This window comes from Stegastes partitus, unplaced genomic scaffold (genome assembly GCF_000690725.1).
Source record: "Stegastes partitus isolate 25-593 unplaced genomic scaffold, Stegastes_partitus-1.0.2 Scaffold251, whole genome shotgun sequence".
NCBI classification, from domain to species: Eukaryota; Metazoa; Chordata; class Actinopteri; family Pomacentridae; genus Stegastes; species Stegastes partitus.
Window position 1 is genome coordinate 256,238 of NW_007577982.1, and position 20,317 is coordinate 276,554.

Sequence of the window (20,317 nt, forward strand, 5' to 3'; positions counted from 1 at the left end):
ACCTCCATACAAGTGTTAAATTAAGCTGTGGATGAAACCGCCTTTTTTATGGCTAGCTTCATGTGATTTTGCGATGTAAACAAAGAATCAGGTTTAGCGTCCTGCAAAATAGTGCAAATAGTGACTGGGGGAAGCCTGTTTTGATGGAATAGTTTCACACGGTCTGATAAAATCTTATAATGGCTGATTCTGCAAAAAAAAACCTCCAGAAAACCAAACTTAAGATGTCAGTGGTGTTTAACAGTTGAAGCTTGCATAGACTTTAGCTCTGGAGGATCTCGCTTGACTTATTAAAACCACAGACATTTTGTTAGTGGGGTGGGGTTCATGCAGAACGTTTTTTTGCTGATATCGCTATATGTGCACGAACATCTGCACAAAATCAGCTGCATTGTGCTAGATGGTATTTGACAGCGATATGGACCGATCTAAGTAAGAAACCCAAAATCAACATTTTATCATCTGTTAACTTAATTCGGGCTGTATCTCGGATTTAGCCCAAGGTGCAATGCGACTGATTTCGTGCAGATGGGTCACATATGAATTCATTCACACCAATTCCAACCAGTCGGTCTTGAAACGTTGACATTTGCAGCCTCCCATCTACCGTTGGCATCAACTATTGCAGGAGACCTGTACACAATAGAATTACAGGCCAGCAGCTGTTTCTTGATATTTACTGATGTACGCTGCAGCTATCACCCCTGACTGTCCTTGATAACTGGATAATTGGTGCCCAACAACTGAAACTTGCCTACACCTTCGCTCTTGAGGAGCTCATTTGACTCAAAGTTACAGATGATTTACTAACAGCATTGGGTTTTTGCAAAACTTTTTAAAAACTTTCCAACAGTCTAGCTCAAAACGTGGATATTTACAGAATCATTGCCAACAAATATGTCAGGAGATCGTTGTATAAGAAATATAGGCTGGCAGCTATTCTTTGTCTTCACTGTACGGCTTTCTGGTCCTTCGTTATCACCACCACTTATTACCAAAACTGTTTTTTATGCCTTCTGACTGGTTTACCCTCGTAAGCTCACTGCAGAGGTTAGACCATGCATTGAAAATGGAACTTTTTCTATAACATGTAGGCAAACATGCAAGAACACAGCAAGGAAGTTGCTGTTGTTTTCCATAGTGAGAGGAATTTTTAAAAAACTCTAACGCGCACAAAGTGGATTGGCCGGAGAAAGCTGCCTGAAATCAGCAGCCAATAGCAGGCTTATAAGCACACCTTATATCTATGGAGCTGAGCTATTTCTGCCCTGTAATGTTGGAATACCACCTCTTAATTCTTAGTGCCAGACTCAAGAAAACGTTCTCCCTTGACTAGTATAATGTAATCTGCTGGAGAGGATTTTCCTGTGGTAATAAACAGATCTTTGAGGAACTTGACTTCACTGCTTTGTGAGCATTGCTCCCCTAAATGACCTCAGAGAAGCCTGAACGCAGGGAACGCCGAGTGAAGTGATGAGGATCTCATTTTCCTCCCCTTCTCTCTTTTTGTGTCTCAGGGGGCATTCGGCTATAAATGGTGTGCTCTATGGTGCACACCCCATCCCATTCTTGCCATATGCCCTCCTCCAATCTTCCCACAATCTCCCTGGGGAGACCTGGGCTCTCCTCTTCGCTCGCCTTGTCACTGGAGAAAATTACCCAACTGCCAGCATATTTGTGACAGTTTAGTGAGCACTCCGTCTAAGAATATGGCAGTAAAGATTGCTCTATCGGTTCTGGATCATTTAGAATCCAATTTAATCCAGGCCTCCAGGAAAAAAGGCCAAATAAAAACAAAGTGGCTTAATTAAGAAAGCTGAGTGGCTGAGGACTGTTTATGTGGCAGGACACCGCTTGGCCTTCGAACACGCTTTCTCCCTGCAGGGGCAATTTTTAATACAATGCATATTAAGTTGGAATCCTTTAGACCAGAATAGTTAGTTGAAGAATTCAGACATGGTAGTGAGCTCACTGTATTGAAATGTAGCAGAGAAACATTACTGCTGCTGACACGACACAAATCTAGCTGATGGAAATCCTGTACTGAGCCAGACAGCTGAGGAGCTGGAGGTTGTGTTTAAGCTGTTGTTCTGAATTTGTGTCTTTTGTAGCTTTCTGAGTTTCTGTCATTATATATAATTTTACCCAGACTCAGAGTTGTTACAGATGTTGATATGTGGAGTGGTGTGTGCATATTCAGAATTAGGAGAGTCCCTGCAGTACTTAAACGAAGAGGTATAAATAGAGTTCAAACTTTGCTGCTATACTGTGATGGCAGATTTTGACTGGAAAGCTTGACATTATCTAATGAAACACCCCATCCGCATCAGTCAGCCCTTGAGCCCCCCACTAGAGAGCGTGTGTCTGAGTCTGGATCCTCTGATGGTCTGTACTTACTAATGGAGATAGATTCAGGCAGCAGTGGATGCCCGCCGCCCTCCTCCCTAACACCGTACTTGGCCACATCATTTCTCTCCCTGCCTTAATGTGCTGGTTCTCTCCTCTGAGGCTGTTGGGTGGGTTGTAAGTTGTCTCTTGACACCCCCCCTCTCTTTCCTCCTCCTTTTGCCAGAGAAAACAGCTGCCCCCCTGCAGACTCCTGTTCTGACAGCTCGGAGAGGAGAGATGGAAAGTTCGCCTCCTCTGCCGCAAGCTGTTTTGTATTCAAATAGTCTCCATGTTAAGTCTCCCCTACAGACAATGGTTTTGTTGTGTTATAGCCAACGGCTAAGCGAGCTTCTGTGTATATGAGCCGGCTAGAGAGTCTAGTTACAGCAGGTTTTTTGGTGTGGTCTTCTTTTATTCTGCAGCCGAAGATTTGGCATTTTTTGTCTCGTCTAATTGAAGCTCTGGGTGTGAGCTTGTCAGAGTCTGTTGCCCTCAGTAACTGATGGAGGTGATCAGGCATTCTGTGTGGGCGAGTGCAGCGCAGCTGATAGAGTAGAAGCTATTGGTCAGTCTTTACATAATCAGATGCTATTGACATTGGTAGGAAGAATGTCAATAGACATGTTTGTGCTGACACGAGCTTATAGAGCTCAATCTTCAATAGGGATTAGATTTTCTTCTCTGAAGGACTCTATGTGTCACATTTATTTGTGTACCTGTCTGCCAGGTAGAATCAATGTGTAGATGGGAATAAAAGTGAATGTAGATAGTAGTGAGATAAACATACAAATGTACTCATGAGCAGCTGGTATATTTGAACCCGTTAAACACTGAAACTCACCGGCTGGTCTGAAAGGCATGTTGTCTTTAAAAAAATAAACAAAATTTAAGCAATTATCAAAGGTAGAAACTGTAAGAACTTGAAGAATAAAGCTTTCCAACAATCCTTTAACTAATATTATGTAACGTGCAGTTTGATTGGGAAAATTAACTAAATCTAACCTTACAATCATGATATTTGATCAAAATAATTTTATTCTACACGTCTTATTCAGAAACGTACCAAAAATAAATTGCTTTCACCACATTCTGCAACTTTGGAACAATGGTAAAGACATGACTGATTCGTTCACAAACAACAACAATGTGACAAAATAACATTTTTGTAAAATAAAAAGTTTAGATTTTCTATATTTATAACTTATTGCACCCGGCACAGAAGACAATTGAAAGTTCTTTTTTAAAACAAATGAATCTTGTGTTTCTGCTCATTCCATCAAGGCGCAGGAATTTATATTGCAGTGACAAAATAATCCCAGAGTAAGTAAAAATGTGGCAGGAGCAAAAAAGACGCCCAGAAAGTGCTTGGGGTTCAGAGGGTTCAAATGGAGGAGCAGACTTATATAGACACATAATTTACAGCTGGTCTGACGTCCTTCCTCAGAGAAAAATGTAATCTAAACTAATTTCCTGCATTTTTACACCACCTAACCCCTTGGATTAAGTCAAGAAACAGTCACCTGGGAATGACAAAATATTTTCCGTGTACCTGTGACCGTTTCAACCCACCAGTAGAAGGAGGTACGATGTGATGGGAATAGCGACTGTGACGTCACCCAATGGTTTGTTTGTCTGTTTTGAAGCCCAAGTTTTTCATTTTGGCATTGCTTTATTACTCTTTTGAAAGCGGGTATAACAATAAGAGGTGGATCTGATGGAGAACTCAAGGACACTAGACACAATGATATGGTAGCGACCTGTCAGTCACAAGGTACCCCAGCTGTATAACACACCCTGCTTTATCTCATGTTTTTCTCTAAAAGGGACCATAATTTACAAAATGAACATCATGCTGTATTTCAAAAGTCATGAAACGGGCCAAATGTTTACCTCAGTCTTGTTTTCGGTGTTTCAGGGAATTATCCATTTTTAAACGAGTTGGTACATCTCAATTCTGGATCAGAAATACTAAAGCCACACTATTTATGGAGCATGTCTGCAACTCACAATTTATACTTTCAAAGAGAAGAGAATGTGAAAATTTAACTTCACTCATCAATAGTGAAAAAAGCCATCAGAATTATATAAACAGTATATCTTTGGAAAGTCTATATATATTTTACTGTAGAGTACTTTAATCATCCATCAATCCATCCATTATCTATACATCGCTTCATCCTCATCGCTTAAGCCTAACTGGGATGTGAACAGTGGATCTTCTAGCTGTGAGGCGACAGTGCTAACCACCGAGCCGCCTTGCAGCCCGTACTTTAATCAGATATACAGTCAGTTGTTTAAACTGTTTAAGTAAATTAACGTATAAAGATACAGTAAAATACAACAACTACAGCTGCTAGCATGAATTTGGGAATTTGTGGGGATGCATTTGCTCCATTGGCTCAGGCGTCTACACTTGTACTAACTGAGGGCTTGCCAGTTGACTTGTGCACTGATTGCCCTTTCGCATCAATTCGTTGGGAAATGGATAAGTGCGGTGTGTTGGTGGTCATAAGTCGTGCTTCGTGTGGGGATTTTGCCGAAGTTGAATGTGTGAAAGATAAGGCCAGAAGAGTGACAGACAGGAAGAGAGATGTTGACTCTGGCTGCTGTGTCGGCTGTTATTTTTCTACATGCCAGCTCGTCTTCTGGCGACCTTCTCTTTCTGTGTGCCAACCGTGCCCCTGAGCCCTCTGCCTGAATATGGATGCCCTGCTCACTTAAACACCCTGGCATTGCTCCCGCTTCCCTCCTCTTCTCTCTGTCTCCAGCTCAGACTTCATTTTTCTCACCTTCCTCATCACCTTCAGTCTTTTTTTTTTTGTGTTGTTGGCAGGGTGAGAAACTTCACTCTTCCATGCTGGTGAACTATCAAAGTGCAACTGCAAAGTGGTTAAAAAAAATGTTCTTTACTGTGTGGTACCTGTAGCTGTCTGCATTGTAAGTGTGATTTTTCACACAGTTTTATTCTAATTTTCTTAAAACATCCATGAAATCTGTGCAGTCTACTTCCACTAAAGTTGAGCTACGACTCCTATGTTGCTAATCTTTCTTTCATGCCAGTCTTTTTCATCGCTCATCCTTCTTTTCCCGTCGGATATCTCAGTTGCACCGACCCCCTCTGCCGCTGCCCAGCTCTTTTTGGTATTCTGGCAGAGTGGCTGCACTCCCACCACAGCGGCCAGCTCGCTGAAAGAGTGAGCACCAGCGATCTGACCTGCAGTTGATTCTCTGCCAGTGCAGGTTTTCTGATGCGCCACTGGAGATGGCAGCATGGCATTAGCTGAGCTCAGCAGACACACACACATGCCTTCATCATCATCGCTGCCTCTATGCATGCACACATTCACACAGTCGCCTCACTGTCACGGCTGAGCGCTGAAGAAGTCACACCTCTCTTCCTCTTTTCCCCGAGTCTGCCCGGGCTTCTTTCAGCATTCCCTCTCACCTCTCTTCAACTCTTGGCTTCCTTCTCCCTCCGTCTCTCTCTGCTGCCAGCCTCTCTCCTCGCCCCCCCAGTGTAGCTTAAGATTCTGCCACTGGGGCGGTCCTCACTCATCACTGGTAGCCTTGTTTCATACCCAAATAACACAACTTCACAAGTCGTTTCTGTGCCTCGGGACTTCACCTGGGTCTCACATACCAGGTCTATCAAACATGCTTAAAGGACATGAAAGAGTGTGTGAAAGTCAGCGGAGAAAGAAGACTTTTCGAAGATTTCTGCGAAGGATCCTTGTACTAATTTTACTGCCTTGTGTCTCAGCAGCTACAAATGTGTATGAAGGTCACAAAAGTCTGACTCTATTTTTAAACCTGCTCAGATTTGCTCTGAGATATCTTTGGTCTACAAACTCTGTTTTGAATATGCTTAGATTCTGTTACGCACAGTGGCAGAACAATGAATAAAGTAATGTTATAAAAAGCGGAGTCCATGGATTTGTAAATTTTTTGAATTGGCTTGCACTCGTGCTTCCATGTGTGTGTTTGCATGGTGATTCCTGTCAGCTACTTGTGCGTACGCAGCCTCTAGAGGCAGGGGATTACAGTGAAGGGCCCCCTGCATGAGCAGTGATGGGAGTAACTGCATATGCACTGCACTCCTCCACCAATCCGCTCTTTGGCTGCCTGGTCTCTCAGATCCAAACAGGGGATTTGACGCAGGATCTTACAGCAGCATTGACACTTCATCTTAGTGCTTCCCACTGTGATCTGTCAGCAGATCTCCTGTCGGGATCTCTACGCAAGAGCAGCCTGAAGGCAAGTCTGTTTGAAGTACCACGACTAAACTTATGTAGTGTGCACACACTTGCAGAGGTATGAGCCCGAGAGGTGATGACCTCTTGGTATGTGGTAGCTTTTAGCCAGCTCCATCAGCTTTTATCAAAGGTCTTCAAGAAGAGATTTCATTTAACACGATTTAAAGGTTGTCTTTACCATTTTTCATTGTCTGGCATTAACACCTGAATTGAATGTGGATTGTGAATGCATAAAGATTGTCTGCATGTTCTGCAGAAGTCTTAAATTTCATAAATGCCAATGATGATCGTGAGCACTTAATAGCTGCTGAGTAATAAATTAGGCTTAAAGCATTTGTATAGTTTTTTTTTGCGGTGAGCATTCAGGCCGCTCTAAAAAGCACTGGTTCAGATTTTCATATAGCGAATAATTGTACATTTCACCTCATAGTATTTCATATTTTTGAGCTGTCAAAACATTTACATTTTACTCATCCTTATGTCCAGCTTAAAATATCTTTTTCTGATCACCTGCCAGGCACACCATCGGTTTATACTTGAAGCAAATAACGATTATCTTGTGACATGTCGAGGTCTGGTATAGATTAGATGGTAAGCAAACATTCAAAACATGGTTCCGAAGGTCAGTATGTTTTATATGGGAGAAATGGACAGGCAGAAAGACCTGAGTGACCTTGACAAGCAGCAAACCTCCGAGGCTGAATAAATTCAAAACTGCAATTCCTCCTATGACCACTTGAGGCTGTTTCCAAAAGTGAGTCAATCCCCAGAGATCTCTATGTTAAAATACTCAACTTTACAGAGAAAAGACTCACGTTTAAAGCCTGCTAAAAATAACAGTTTTTGTCTCTGTAGCTAATTTCCCCATTTGTGACAATTATACAAGAGGTGAATTTTTATCCAACTCATCCATTTAAATTGTATTAAGGCTTAAAGTTATGCGTAATTCAGGACATGAATGTTCTGAGTGACAGGTTGGTGCCATCTTGGGACACTCCATGGCCCACCTCAGCTCCACTTTACACCTATGTTCAGTTTTTAGTTAGATAGGAGTTAGAAAACGCATGTCCGCCATCTTGGCAGTGCTTGATGGCCAAAGCCACCATGCTGAGCTTGAAAACTACTGTTCAGAAAACTTATAAGTGCCGTCACAGAGAATTCTTGTGTCTTTATATACGGTCAATGGGGCAGACAATTGTTTTGATGTTGGCAATTCTTGTCGGGTGTTCCTGGCCAGCAGTGATCCGATGGTGACTGGGTGTTGGGGGAAGTCCTGGAACAAGTTTGATCTGCCGCGGCTACACCTCTCAATTTACAGGACTTTCCATTTACGGGAACTGCTGCTACCGTGTTGGTGCCAGATACCACAGGGCATCTTCAGAGTGCATGACTTGGCGGGTCGGAGCTGCTTGGCAGCTGAAGGATCAACAGCAGATTAGGCAGGGGTGGCCACAATGTTTTGGCTCATCAGTGTATACCCCCCTCTATGAGCTGCCTGTTAGGTTTGCATACATGGTCTCTAATTAGATTCATGCACAAACACTGATTTACATGCAGCCCTGTGAAAAAAAAATTAGGCAAGAATTCAGATGTTTACATTCATTCTGCAGCACAATTTTACAGCCAAAGAATTATCTTCAGAAACAAGAAGGACAGGCAGTAGATGCTCTGACCCCCTCAGAGTCTTCAATTTTAACATCATGGATTCAGTCTGGGATTATGTGAAGAGACAGAGGACATTGAGGCAGCCTACATACACTGAAGATGTGTGGAGCAGCGTACCTGGTGGTTTTAGTCGTTGAATCTTCTGTAGGTTTTTTGTGAATTTTCTCCTGGCTTGAGTTTCTTATCCGTGCCAACACAATTTAAGAATCCACATGCATGGATGATTGGATTTTGATGGCATCATGTATGTAGGGCATCATTGGAAGGCTCTTGATGAGAAAGAAATGAAATGAAAAGACTTGAGAAACGAATTGGTTTCTGGTGATTCCTTTGTAGCTTAGGGTGCGTTACCCTGTGTAGCCATGTAACCCTTTACAGTGTAAGGTGCATAAAAAACAGATAAAAAGCCTTAAGTTGTTACCTTCATCATGTGGTGGTATGGTTATGTCTCATAGGAATAGATGTCTTACAGAGATACCCAGAAACGGCCTATCACTAAAGTTCGGCTCCTCTGATTCAGAAATCCCAAAGTAGTGCCCGAGGAAGCGTTTTTCCTCTCATTAACAAAATGGTGAATGATGTAATTCCTCCAAAAAATGGTGTTACATCCCTCCAACAGAGCTCCAGCTACTTGCTGAATTTATGTGTTAGTGCCTGGTTCTCCTTCTATGTGCAATTAGCTTTAATTTGCTGTGATCTCTGCAGCAGTCATAGTTCATAGCCATTACGTTTTGACCTTGTATGTGAGCATTTGTGACTGTTAGGTGACTGTAGAAAGCTGCGACCGCCCCCACAGTGTGACTGTTGTACACACAAGAACTCCACCACCTTTCCTGCGTCTTTGTAGTTCAACTGAGTGTTACAGAATCCTTCCTGCCACTGTCAGAGATAATTGGCACTCCATAAACACATGATAATTGGACTGCTTTGATCCCTGCAATTTCTCACTTCTTGGCCAAAGAGGCACAGCCGTTCTGTCTCATGTTTACCACTAGTCTTTATGTGGCGGCGAGAGGATGGAGGGAGTGAAAGAGAGAGAGAGAGAGAGAGAGAGAGAGAGAGAGAGAGAGAGAGAGAGAGATTCTGTTTTCTTCTGAAGTGTTAAAAGCTCCCTGCAGGCATTACTTCCTGCACCCAGCCTCTTTCGCCATTGTTCCTCCGCCGCTTATGGCCATGACTCATAACAAACTTTCTCTTTCGCACACACATTCGCACACGCAGAGCTTAATCACGTTGTGAAAGTCTCCAAATAATCTTGTTTCTCCTTGTTGGTCCGTGAGTGTCTTTTTTTTTTTTTTCTTTCTCTTTTCCAGAGAGCCAGAGGGCGTACCGTTTTGTCCAAGGGAAGGACTGGGGTTTCAAAAAGTTCATAAGGAGGGACTTCCTCCTGGACGAGGCCAACGGTCTGCTGCCTGATGACAAACTAACACTTTTCTGCGAGGTGAGTTCATTTGAACTCAGGTTGTTTGTGAAGCGGAGCTCAATGTGCCCTCATTTAAAAAAAAAAAAAATCTTTGCAGGAGAAATTCACAGTACAGCTTGCACATTCAGAAATGATAATCCTGCTTATATTATTGGATCATTCATCAGACTGCAAACACAGACACCTGTAATTAACCAAATTTTGATGTTGAGTTGTGTGTGCACTAGCAGAACTGTTTGGATTAACCCGGAATGTATAATTTTATTAAAACCTAATAATAATGCGTGCTGTTGAAATATCTAAATTTCTTGTTTGCATTCGTGGTTTTTGCCTCGGAGTGATCACAACTGTAATTTCGGTTTCACTCATCTTTTTATGCAACACTACCACTCATTCTATGTCCCTGTTAGTGAATAATGTATGTTTTTATTGGTACTACATAGCCTCTGGGTGTAGATCTCTCTTTCATCACTAACATACAAGCTGATTGTCATTCAGGCTGCATGGTGACTTGGCTCCGATTCCTCTGATCCAAAGCTGGCTGCTGCTCCTCATTGAAAATTCCCTTGTTGTTTTTCCGCTGTAACACAGGGGGCAGCAGAGGTCAACTGTCCTCCCTCTCGTTCCCCTCTGCTCCTCGTAATTGAGCCAGAGAGCAGAGAAGAGGTTAAACTTTCTGGATATGTTAATGCCTTAGTTGTAATGCATGCACCCATAAATGTTTAAAAAGCATGGCAGTGGCTGTTTAAAACAATTCTAATTAACCCTGCGGGTATGGAGGAGAGCATGTCTTGAAGTTTTCCCTTTTTGTAGTGGTGCAGTGTGCAAGTCTGTTTAAAGTGTTTCCAAACTGGGCTTATTGACAGAGGGGTAGGAGGGGCAGTGCTGCCTCTCCAGAGCCATGTGGGATGGGGGGTAGAGTTGTGTGTGTGTTTGCGTGTGTGTGTGTGTGTGTGTGTGTGTGTGTGTGTGTAGGAGTATCTTATGCATATATTGTGTGTGTTTGTGCAGGCGTGTCTCGTTGGGACATAATTTTGAGGATGAGACTGTTTGCTGGAGAGGATGAGCAGGAAGAGAGAGGGATTAGTTACCTTGAAGGGCCCTCTCTCCCTGAATTCATCCACTCTCCTGGAGGGGAGGAGGCGGGGTTGCTGGTTCAAGTCCTCGGTGGCCACTTCCTCCCCCGTAAAGATCCGTTGTACTGTGGTAATTAGCCAGCTCTGCTGATGAACATGCGAGGCAAGGCAAACCTGATTTATGTTGCACATTTTACACACAAGGAAAACACGAGTGTGTTTAATATAAAAACTGTGTAAATAGAGAAATAGATAAATAAAAGAGGCAGAGAACATTTCCAGGTTTTATGCTCAGGCTGGAGGCGTCACTATGTTTTCAGGTCATCCATTCGTTTTCCTCGTTCTTGTGAACACGATATCTAAGAACGCCTCAAGGAAATTTCCGAAGTTTGGCACAAACTTAGACTCAACGATGAATTGATTAGAATCGATTGGACCGCAGACGGGTCAGAGTCACTGTGACCTCATGTTTGTTCATATCTTGTGATCGTGATGTCAGCAACATCTGGAACAAACTTTCATTAGGCTCAAACATGCACTGATTACAATTTGGTGGTTGAAGGTCAGTGTGACCTCATGAAACCTGTTTTTGATCTGAACTCAAGAATTCAATTATGACAAAAATTTCACTCAACTGTTTAGTAGGACAAGGATGCAAGGTGGGCGTTGGTTAGCAAGGTCGCCGGTTCGCATCCCGGTGAGGACACCCAGGATCTTTCTGTGTGGAGTTTGCATGTTCTACCCGTGCAGTGTGGGTTCTCTCTGGGTTCTCCGGCTTCCTCCCACAAGTCCAAAAACATGTTGAGGTTCATTGGTGATTCTAAATTGTCCATAGGTGTGAATGTGAGTGTGCTTGGTTGTCTGTCTCTAAGTGTGGCCCTGTGATAGACTGGTGACCTGTCCAGGNCTGATTACAATTTGGTGGTTGAAGGTCAGTGTGACCTCATGAAACCTGTTTTTGATCTGAACTCAAGAATTCAATTATGACAAAAATTTCACTCAACTGTTTAGTAGGAGAGGGATGCAAGGTGGGCGTTGGTTAGCAAGGTCGCCAGTTCGCATCCCGGTGAGGACACCCAGGATCTTTCTGCGTGGAGTTTGCATGTTCTCCCTGTGTAGCGTGGGTTCTCTCTGGGTTCTCCGGCTTCCTCCCACAGTCCAAAAACATGCTGAGGTTAACTGGTGATTCTAAATTGTCCATAGGTGTGAATGTGAGTGTGCTTGGTTGTCTGTCTCTAAGTGTGGCCCTGTGATAGACTGGTGACCTGTCCAGAGTGTCCCTTGCCTTTGCCCTAAGTCGATGGATGGATGTTTAGTAGGTCAAAATGTTGCAACAGTGACTATTTTTTTCAATTATTTGATTAGCCTAAATTATTAATCAGCAAGAATATTCTTTCAACCAGGCAAAGTGACACTTTCATCTAGGTTTATGTATTTTGACTAAACGTATGTCACTGCACCAAGCAGCATAGTACAAGGTGTCAACAAAGGTTTACATGTTAAAGTGCAAAACTGTAAAGCTAAACCTGAAAAAGAGGACTCATTATTTCATGAAGCTCCGAAAGAATCCCCTTAACAAACTGAAAATGTTTGTGGACGCAGTATTTATTTAGCAGCACAGAGCAGCTAAAGCAGGTCATTTTTCACTCACAGTGAAGTTGTGCTCTGACTGTGGTTGTCGCTTCAAAGTCTCAGAAAATATGACTGAATTCATCATCTTTAACTTGTATATGTTTACCGGATGCCATTGCAGTTTTGAAATCAGGATTTTAGCAAAGCAGAGCAGCAGCACAGAAGTGAGCGGTGGTTAAAATGTTCCGTTTTCTGACAACAGAAATAGATACATTTGTTGGGCATTCAGCTGTATTAAACCACAGTGTATGTGAGCACAGAGAGCAGGAGAAAAGTAAATAGATGTAAAACTGAAATTAAAAAAATACTAAATTGAAAAAAACTCATGTAGCCTTACTTCACTGTGACATAATATTCTGCAGAAACACCTTTACTCAACACCACAACCATAAGGAGAGATCATGACCATTACTTGGCTTGATGCTGATTTTTTAGAGACTAAATTTCACCTTCAACTATGTTCACTGCATAAACTTTCTGTGCTGCTTGACTGAAGAAATGTGTGAGGGAGCCACGTTTTAGCATTTGCAGCTTCTTTGCAGAAAAATCAATATTTGAAGTATTGTCTGCTGTCTTGGCTACAACTTTATGTTCTGTCAGAATCGGCTTTATTCAGATCCATCAAAGTCTTTGCTACATATATTTCATGAGTCTAAACGGACATGGATGTAAACTGCAGTTTGACTGGCTGTCAGAAGCATTCAACCTGCAAGGCTGTAATTCTGTGTTTTGAAAAGTAGTCACAGACCCAACGGACGTTTCTTAAACATGTCTGTGTATGCTATTTTCTGGACTCTGGAAACATTTAGCAGAATGCCCACAGATGACCCGAGAGGCATACAGAGTTTATATTCTCAGAGAAAGTCAGAGATGTGATATATAGACAGGCAAAAGTGTTTTAAAATCAATTCTAAAACATACTGCAAGGCAGTGTGTTATAGAAAAAGGGCAGTCTGGAAGTGGGATGTTGTGTGCAGCAGTGATGAAACTGCCAATATCGAGGTCTGGTTGTGTTTTCCACCAACACGTGGGCAGGACGGTTGGCAGAGCTGGTTATTGGGTGGGGTACGGCGGGTGGCTGGTGGTAAGAAAGTGTGGAACGGGTGTTTGAATCTCTTTTCCTGGTCCTTTTCCATGTGAAAGTGATGCCCAGTGTTTACTGTCAGAGACCTGGCTCCGCTTTCGTCCAGATGGTCCCGTCCTGCATCTGAGAGAGCCCCATCGCCCCAAAGCCCAGCTCTCTTCCTCCTCTCTCTTCTCTCATCTCTTCCACTTTTTCTCTTTTCCCCCTCCATCTTATCTCTCATTCAAACCCGCTCTCCTCCTCCTCTCCTCTGTTTTTCCTTTTCATGTCTCGCTGCCTCCCACTTTTGAACATCGGTTTCTTACTTTCCCCTCCCCTCGCGCTCCACCTTCACCTCTCTTCCATGTCCCTTGTCTCTTCCCTCTGCTCAGCTTTGCCACTTTTCCTCCCTCTTTGCCCTCCTTCGTCTCCCTTATTTCTTCCAGTCTGTGTAGTAGAGTGTCAAAGAGGCGAAAAAGCTATGAGGAGAAGCCAGATGACTGTTAGAGAGGGGATACTGGCTCAACCTCTCCTCATGACCCTTGGTCCCTGCACTCGGTTCAGTTGCCTCCAGAGACATTAGGAATTCAGATTTAGCACAGGGAATCTGGCTATATGTCGTGTCAGAGAGGGCCTAAACAACACCAGCCGCTGCTAGGTCTTTCTCTCTCCTTTTCTTTGTGTCTTTCTTTGTCTCCGTCTCTCTCTTCCCCTCTCCATCCCTGCCAAAGCACTGCAGACACCTGCAGGTATTTAATGAGGAGATAGCTCCCATTAAAGGTGCTGCGTTGGCTGTCAAAAGAGAGCAAGAGGGACAGCGAGAGATAAAAAAAAAGGAAGAGGGGAAGGAGGCACAGCGAGCAGAGATTGAAGGAAAGGCCTTCTCAGGAAAAAGTGGGCACACTGGGTGGCATCGAGCTGCAGGGGTGAAGAACAGACCAAGATGAATAATGAAGATGATAGAGGGTAAAAACAAAAGGCCAAGATTGAATTTAGTATGAAAGAGAATGTTTTCATGAGTATGACACGTCTTTTTTTTCTCGTCTCCTTCCTCCTCTAATGAGACGCAAAGGTAAAGGAGGTTAATCCTCTCTCTCTTTCCCCCGTCAGCGCCGCAGGTAACCTCTTGCTTTAAGGTCAAACCATTGCTACCTCGCTGTTCAAGCTATAGATAATGCAAATGCTTAAAATATTTTTTTGGAGCAACAGCAGACACACATGCTAGACGCCCCGTGGCTCCTTCAAGAAATCTCGACAACTTTAGGCTGTTGCGATTTGCCTGCAGGCAGAGTTGCCTTGACTGACAACGTAAGAGTTACTACTGTGGAAGTCTGTTTTGATTGACTAAAGGGAAAAGAAGGGGTTGTTTTGGGAGGAAGGAGTTTATGGTGAAAGTTACTGTCAGTCATCTTAAATTGGCCAGTGAAAAGCAGAGGAACACAGTGGTCCACCTTCAGTCAGCCAGAGTAGAGCCAGAGAGCTTCTGCTGCCGGACACATTTTGGTTTTGAGTCTGTCTTCTTCATCCAACATACAAGATGGACCATGAGATCCACTGTTTGCACACTGTTTTATTCATTTTCTTGCAAAAAAATACATCCCTGTACAACTACTAAACTGCATTCTCGATTGCGTTTTGAGGGAAACATATTATGTTGGTGATGTATCGCAAATATGTTTCAAATCAACATAGCTTTGGCTTTTATTAATTTGCTGTCGCTACTTTTCAGCCAACCAATCTGGTAACTTGGAAAATGAGAGCCTTGAAATATGTGTGAAAGAGTTCTATTTTCACCCAAACCAGGCTATTTTCCTAAACCTAACCGAGCAGTAAGTGAAAGTCAACTCTAAATAATGAGTGACAATTAAACTTGGGTCGAAGAATAAGGATCCCACATGGGAAGCAACTCCCGGATTTGTGATTAAAAGTCCTAAATGTAACTTTTGTTTAATGAAAGACTCAACAAGTCTTAAGTTTAAGGATCAATCTGGTATAAAAAAAAAATGGAGGAGAAGCTGTGAAAGAGTTGAATTTTAATCTATATTGTGTTACTTTCCTAAACCTTATCAAGTACCTTTGGTATCTAAATTTAACCAAGCTTCTGACAAGTAGGTATAATTAGTCTCAACTGAAGTGTGACATTTTCTTAAACCTAACCATGTAGTTTTGGTCCATAAACTTAACCAAACAATGAGCACAAAGGAAACTTAAGTCTAAGTATAATAGTCACAGTACAATGATCACACAAAACACAAACCTCTGGTCTCCTGAATGAAAGCTTTTAACAAAACTTTGGTTAGTTAATTAAAATTTAGATCTAAGAATAATGGCGCTATGTAGGAGAAGTACCCAGGTCTCTTGGATTAAAGTACCTACGAAACTTTCACTAAAAGGAAAGATTTAAAGAAACTTAAGTCTAGGACTATTAGTCCCACATGGAATGTGAATCTTGATCTCCTGGTTGAAAGTCCTTTTGCTGATGTAAACGGAGGAGACGCTTCAACCTAATTAGTGAAAGAGTCATAGTTAAACCTGAAACGTGCTGTTTACCTCAACCTGACCAAGTAATGTTGGTCTCTAATAATGGTCCCACATAGGAAGCAACCTCTGGTCTCATGCACAAAAGTCCTGATTGAAACTTCTGTTAAACAAAAGATTTAATGAAACAGAGAATAATGGCCCCACATGACACACAAACCCTGGTCTTCTTGGTTAATATCCTGTTGCTGCCCTTTTGCTGTTCGATTCCACAAGAGGATCAATCAGTAGTTGACTGAGTCATAACGGTATCTTTTGTGGTACATGCAAACATTTTGATATTACCTAAACTGTGCCCAGTTTCACTATAGCTGCCATTATTTGAAAGGATGATATAACTCTGTAAAGAAAAGAAAATACATGCCATTCATCTAATTTAATCTGTAATATCAGCTTTTAAAGCAGCATTCAAGTGTAAGAGCCAAACTGGATCCCATTGATTTTCGTTCTTTCATCCACAATCAGGCTGAATATTTTGTCCCTACAACAATCACCACAATTCACCAGAGAGTATGCAGAGGAAGAATGGCTGTTGATAAAGACTGAATTGGCATTGATTTTACTGTCCTTCCATTCACGTTGCAAACACTTGTGAAATTGAGAAGCACTGCATATTTGGCTGCTGTCTGATCTTGACATAAATTAACTAAGAAGGAAGAGAGATGAAATTTTCACTTGGGGATTTTTTCAGGTTCTGTAAACAGTGCTGGGAAGTGCCACGAAGAAAAAACAAAAACGTAGGTTTATTAAATATGTTGGAGCATTTTTATCTGCAGCAATATGGTGTATTTCCGACTGAAACAGAATATGTAGAGGGGATTTAATCGCTGGAGGAATTTAAATCACATCCTTATGATCTGATTGGGTAAGTCATAAATGCTAGGAACTTAATAAACTCTGCAAAATAAAGAACCAAAGAGATCAAATAAGGAGATGAAGAAGACCACTTGCATCTCTGCCTTCCTCACCTGTGTTTTTGATCAAGAAGTTGAAGTTGGGCCATGTGAAGTGTCACATGATAGCTGAAGTTTCTCCAAATCAAACTTTATTCGACACATTTATGGATTGATACCTGTTAGGACAAAAGGAAGTAACATGCAACAACCAGATGGACAAAAATGAGGTAAAGTTTAATGTATAGTTTGAAAACAAAGTGCCATGTAATCATCAGAACTATAGAACAGAGGGTGTTGAATGGTACTCAGTTCAAGTATTATAATCTTAGCTGTTGTATTCTACGTTTTAGGGCATAGAACAAATTTAAACCCAGTGTTACTTGCCAACACTACCTAACCAAACGACAACAAGGGGTAGCACCTCCACCTTGTGTTTCTAAACACAGAATACATTTCTTAGGGTTTGGTGAATAGGGGTGGTGGACTGAGAGAGTGGGTGGTTTTACCTTTGCTGCAGGTGGGATTAAACTCTAACCAGAAGGATGGCGGCAACAAATCAAGTTTAAAATAAGATTGAAGCAGGTTCTTACAAAACAAAAGCAAAGCAATTCGAGTTTGGCGTTTGGACACATTTCTTAGTTGCTCCTGACAAAGGTAGAGAAGACGTGGACTTTGTTTTGGCAAATGTGTAAAGTGTTGATGTGCCACATGGACAAATGTGGCACCTCTGAGTTCAGGTGAGATACCTGCTGGATTCCCCCCAATCAGAGCAAGCTCTCCTTCAAAGATAAAGCACTTCCTTCTACAAATATTAAACACGATGCTTTGGAGAAATACATGAAATGTGCACTTGCTGCCAGAGATGTCCCAGTCAAGTTTTTCTGCCCTCAACCTGTTTCAAGTCATCTGAGTCAAAGCAGAGAGCATTGTGGGGGTTGAGCTCACAACTGGCACCATGACAAAGATGTATGTGATGCTCACTGTCCTCTGGCAGGGCTCGTGTTTAGGACAAGCCAGCATTGACTTGTATAGCATTTCATATCTCAGTAGTGTGTTTATCAGAGCCGCCTTTGCTGCTTAATATGCTCAGAATGGTGTTTATTCAAAAAATAACAATTAACAAAGAGATATTAAAGAATCAGAGGTTGGAATATGCTTTTCTCATTTCACCACGCCGTAAAAATATATATTTTTAAAAACCAAAACAACGACACACAGGTTAACAATATTCAACTCCTGGGCTTTAATGTACATTTTGAGTGCTTTAGCCCTCTAAACCCTAAAACGACCTGGTGGCATGGTATTTTATTTTTATAATTCAGCAAAATTACAGCATTTATCATAGTAAGAAACTTTTAAAATAGAAAAAAAAAGTATTGGACAGTCCTTGAACTGTCTATCTGTGTCAGGCCATGAATGTCTCTCTTACAAATTTACTAAAAATACACCATTTGCCTGAACAGACTCTGTAAATGTGTAAATATTTGGCAGCCCTCAGCACCACTGAAAAGCTACTAGCGTCTCAGCTGCAACCACCAGTCACCTGTCAAAAATACAGAAACTTTTCAGTTGAACTGGGCTGAACTGCAGGCTGTGTTTACACAGAGCAGAGAGAAGGCAAGTATGGGAAAATAAAAATGAATGTGATAAAATTTCATGATTTCCCCAGTGACACCTGTGGCCACTTGGAAAATATTGTACATGTTGATTCCAGGTTTTTTCAATTTTTTTGTATAATTAATAATGAAGGAAATGAAATGTTATGACACTATAACTGTGTCAATATGAGTTTTACGTTCACTCGTTATGGTTGAATGAGCCCACAGTTGGTAAAAATGCGGCAGGAGCCAAAAACGAAACTGCTTAACGTTTAAAGAGTTAAAGAAATACATTTTAGAGAAAATGAGAGACAGCATCGTGAGCCTGCAGCATGTCAGTGTGGTAACCGGTCCCCATCTCATGCTCCTCTGGATGAGACATCAAAGGGCAACGAGCCTACGTGAGGATCAGCGCCTGCATGTCTGAACTGGAAGATGACCCAATGTTTTCCTCTCGAGTGGTCTATCTTGTGCAGATTGGCAATCTTTGACGTGATTTACTGTAATGTTGTGTGACTGGCTAGCTGCTCGGAAGTCCTTTCTTCAAGGCTCCGGCGCTGTGCCCCTCCTATGGCGAGGTGACGGTGGGAGAATAAATGAGCAGGGTGCTGATGTTCAGCTGTTTCCTCCTCTTCCTCATGGTGTTAGTGCGGTTCGCCTCTCCTGTCGGTGGGTAAGCACTTTGCCGGGTGACAGCACCCATCCTTCACAGGGCCCTGCCATATGCTGTGCTGCTGTCAGAGGAGACGACTGCAGATGCTCCAGCTGCTCTCTCCCTGCACACTGAACAACGCACACACATCAGCAGCTCTCGGAGCAGGATAAAGAGGCAGAGGTGGGAAGAGACGCAGGGAGGAAGAGATTTGGGTTTGGTTAGGCAATAAGGGAAAGTCAAAAGTAGTCTTACGTAAGTGGGAAATGAAGTGAAAGCTCTAGTTCTGTTGTTGGGTAAACATATGAGGATGCAGAAGTGAAGAAGATATACTGTTTTAGTTATTAATTATTTTATTTTTATTCTACTGCTTTGTTAAATTGTGGAGAACAACTAGTTAAATCCCAGAAAAAGTATGTTTTTACACGTTAAAAGTGAAATGACACGCCACAACTGTCAAAAATAAATATTCATGTCAAAAAAATCTGTATTTTCACAAATAATGATTAGATCTTTTACAATGCTTGACCAAAAAATAATGTTATTTTACTGTATTTAAATGAACAAAAATAGTATTTTCACAGATATTTGCCACTGAATGTATAATAAACATGATTTTTCAACTTTCATTTCACAGATTTTCTGTGTTTTGTGAAATCACAGATAAAATCCAGTAAAATCACAGAATAAATCAGGCCAGGACTGTAAATAATGTCCACATCAAGAAATCTACAGTTTTAAAAATAATCATATGGTATTTTACAATGTTAGACTGTAAAATTACTTTTTTTAAAAACCATATTCAAGTCAGCAAAATATTATATTTTACCGATATTTGCCAATAATGTTTTAAGTGTTATTTATTAGTTTTGCCTGTTTTGTTAAATTACAGATTATAGATGGTAAAATCACAGAAAAAAGGAATTATTCCCCCGTTAACCAATAAAAAAATACCGGCCAAAACCGTAAATCACATCCACATCAAAGACCTGTATTATTACAAATTGTAAATTACATTCTTGTTACTGTAGTTAAATCAGAAGAAAAAAAATAGATATTTGAAATAGTTTTAAAGAAAAATGTTGTATGTTAGGACTGAAGAATGGTAAATAATCACTTATTTTACATGTTCA

General features: G+C 41.7%; 1 protein-coding gene across 2 annotated transcripts in view; it reads left to right on the top strand.

Annotated features, from left to right (window-relative positions):
- spop (speckle type BTB/POZ protein) overlaps positions 1-20,317 on the top strand; it is a 124,643-nt gene that overhangs the window by 66,757 nt on the left and 37,569 nt on the right. For both annotated transcript variants that reach the window (XM_008281934.1, XM_008281935.1), the window contains exon 6: positions 9,620-9,747. In XM_008281934.1, coding sequence (XP_008280156.1) covers positions 9,620-9,747 — 128 coding nt within the window. The remainder of the gene's footprint in view (positions 1-9,619; positions 9,748-20,317) is intronic.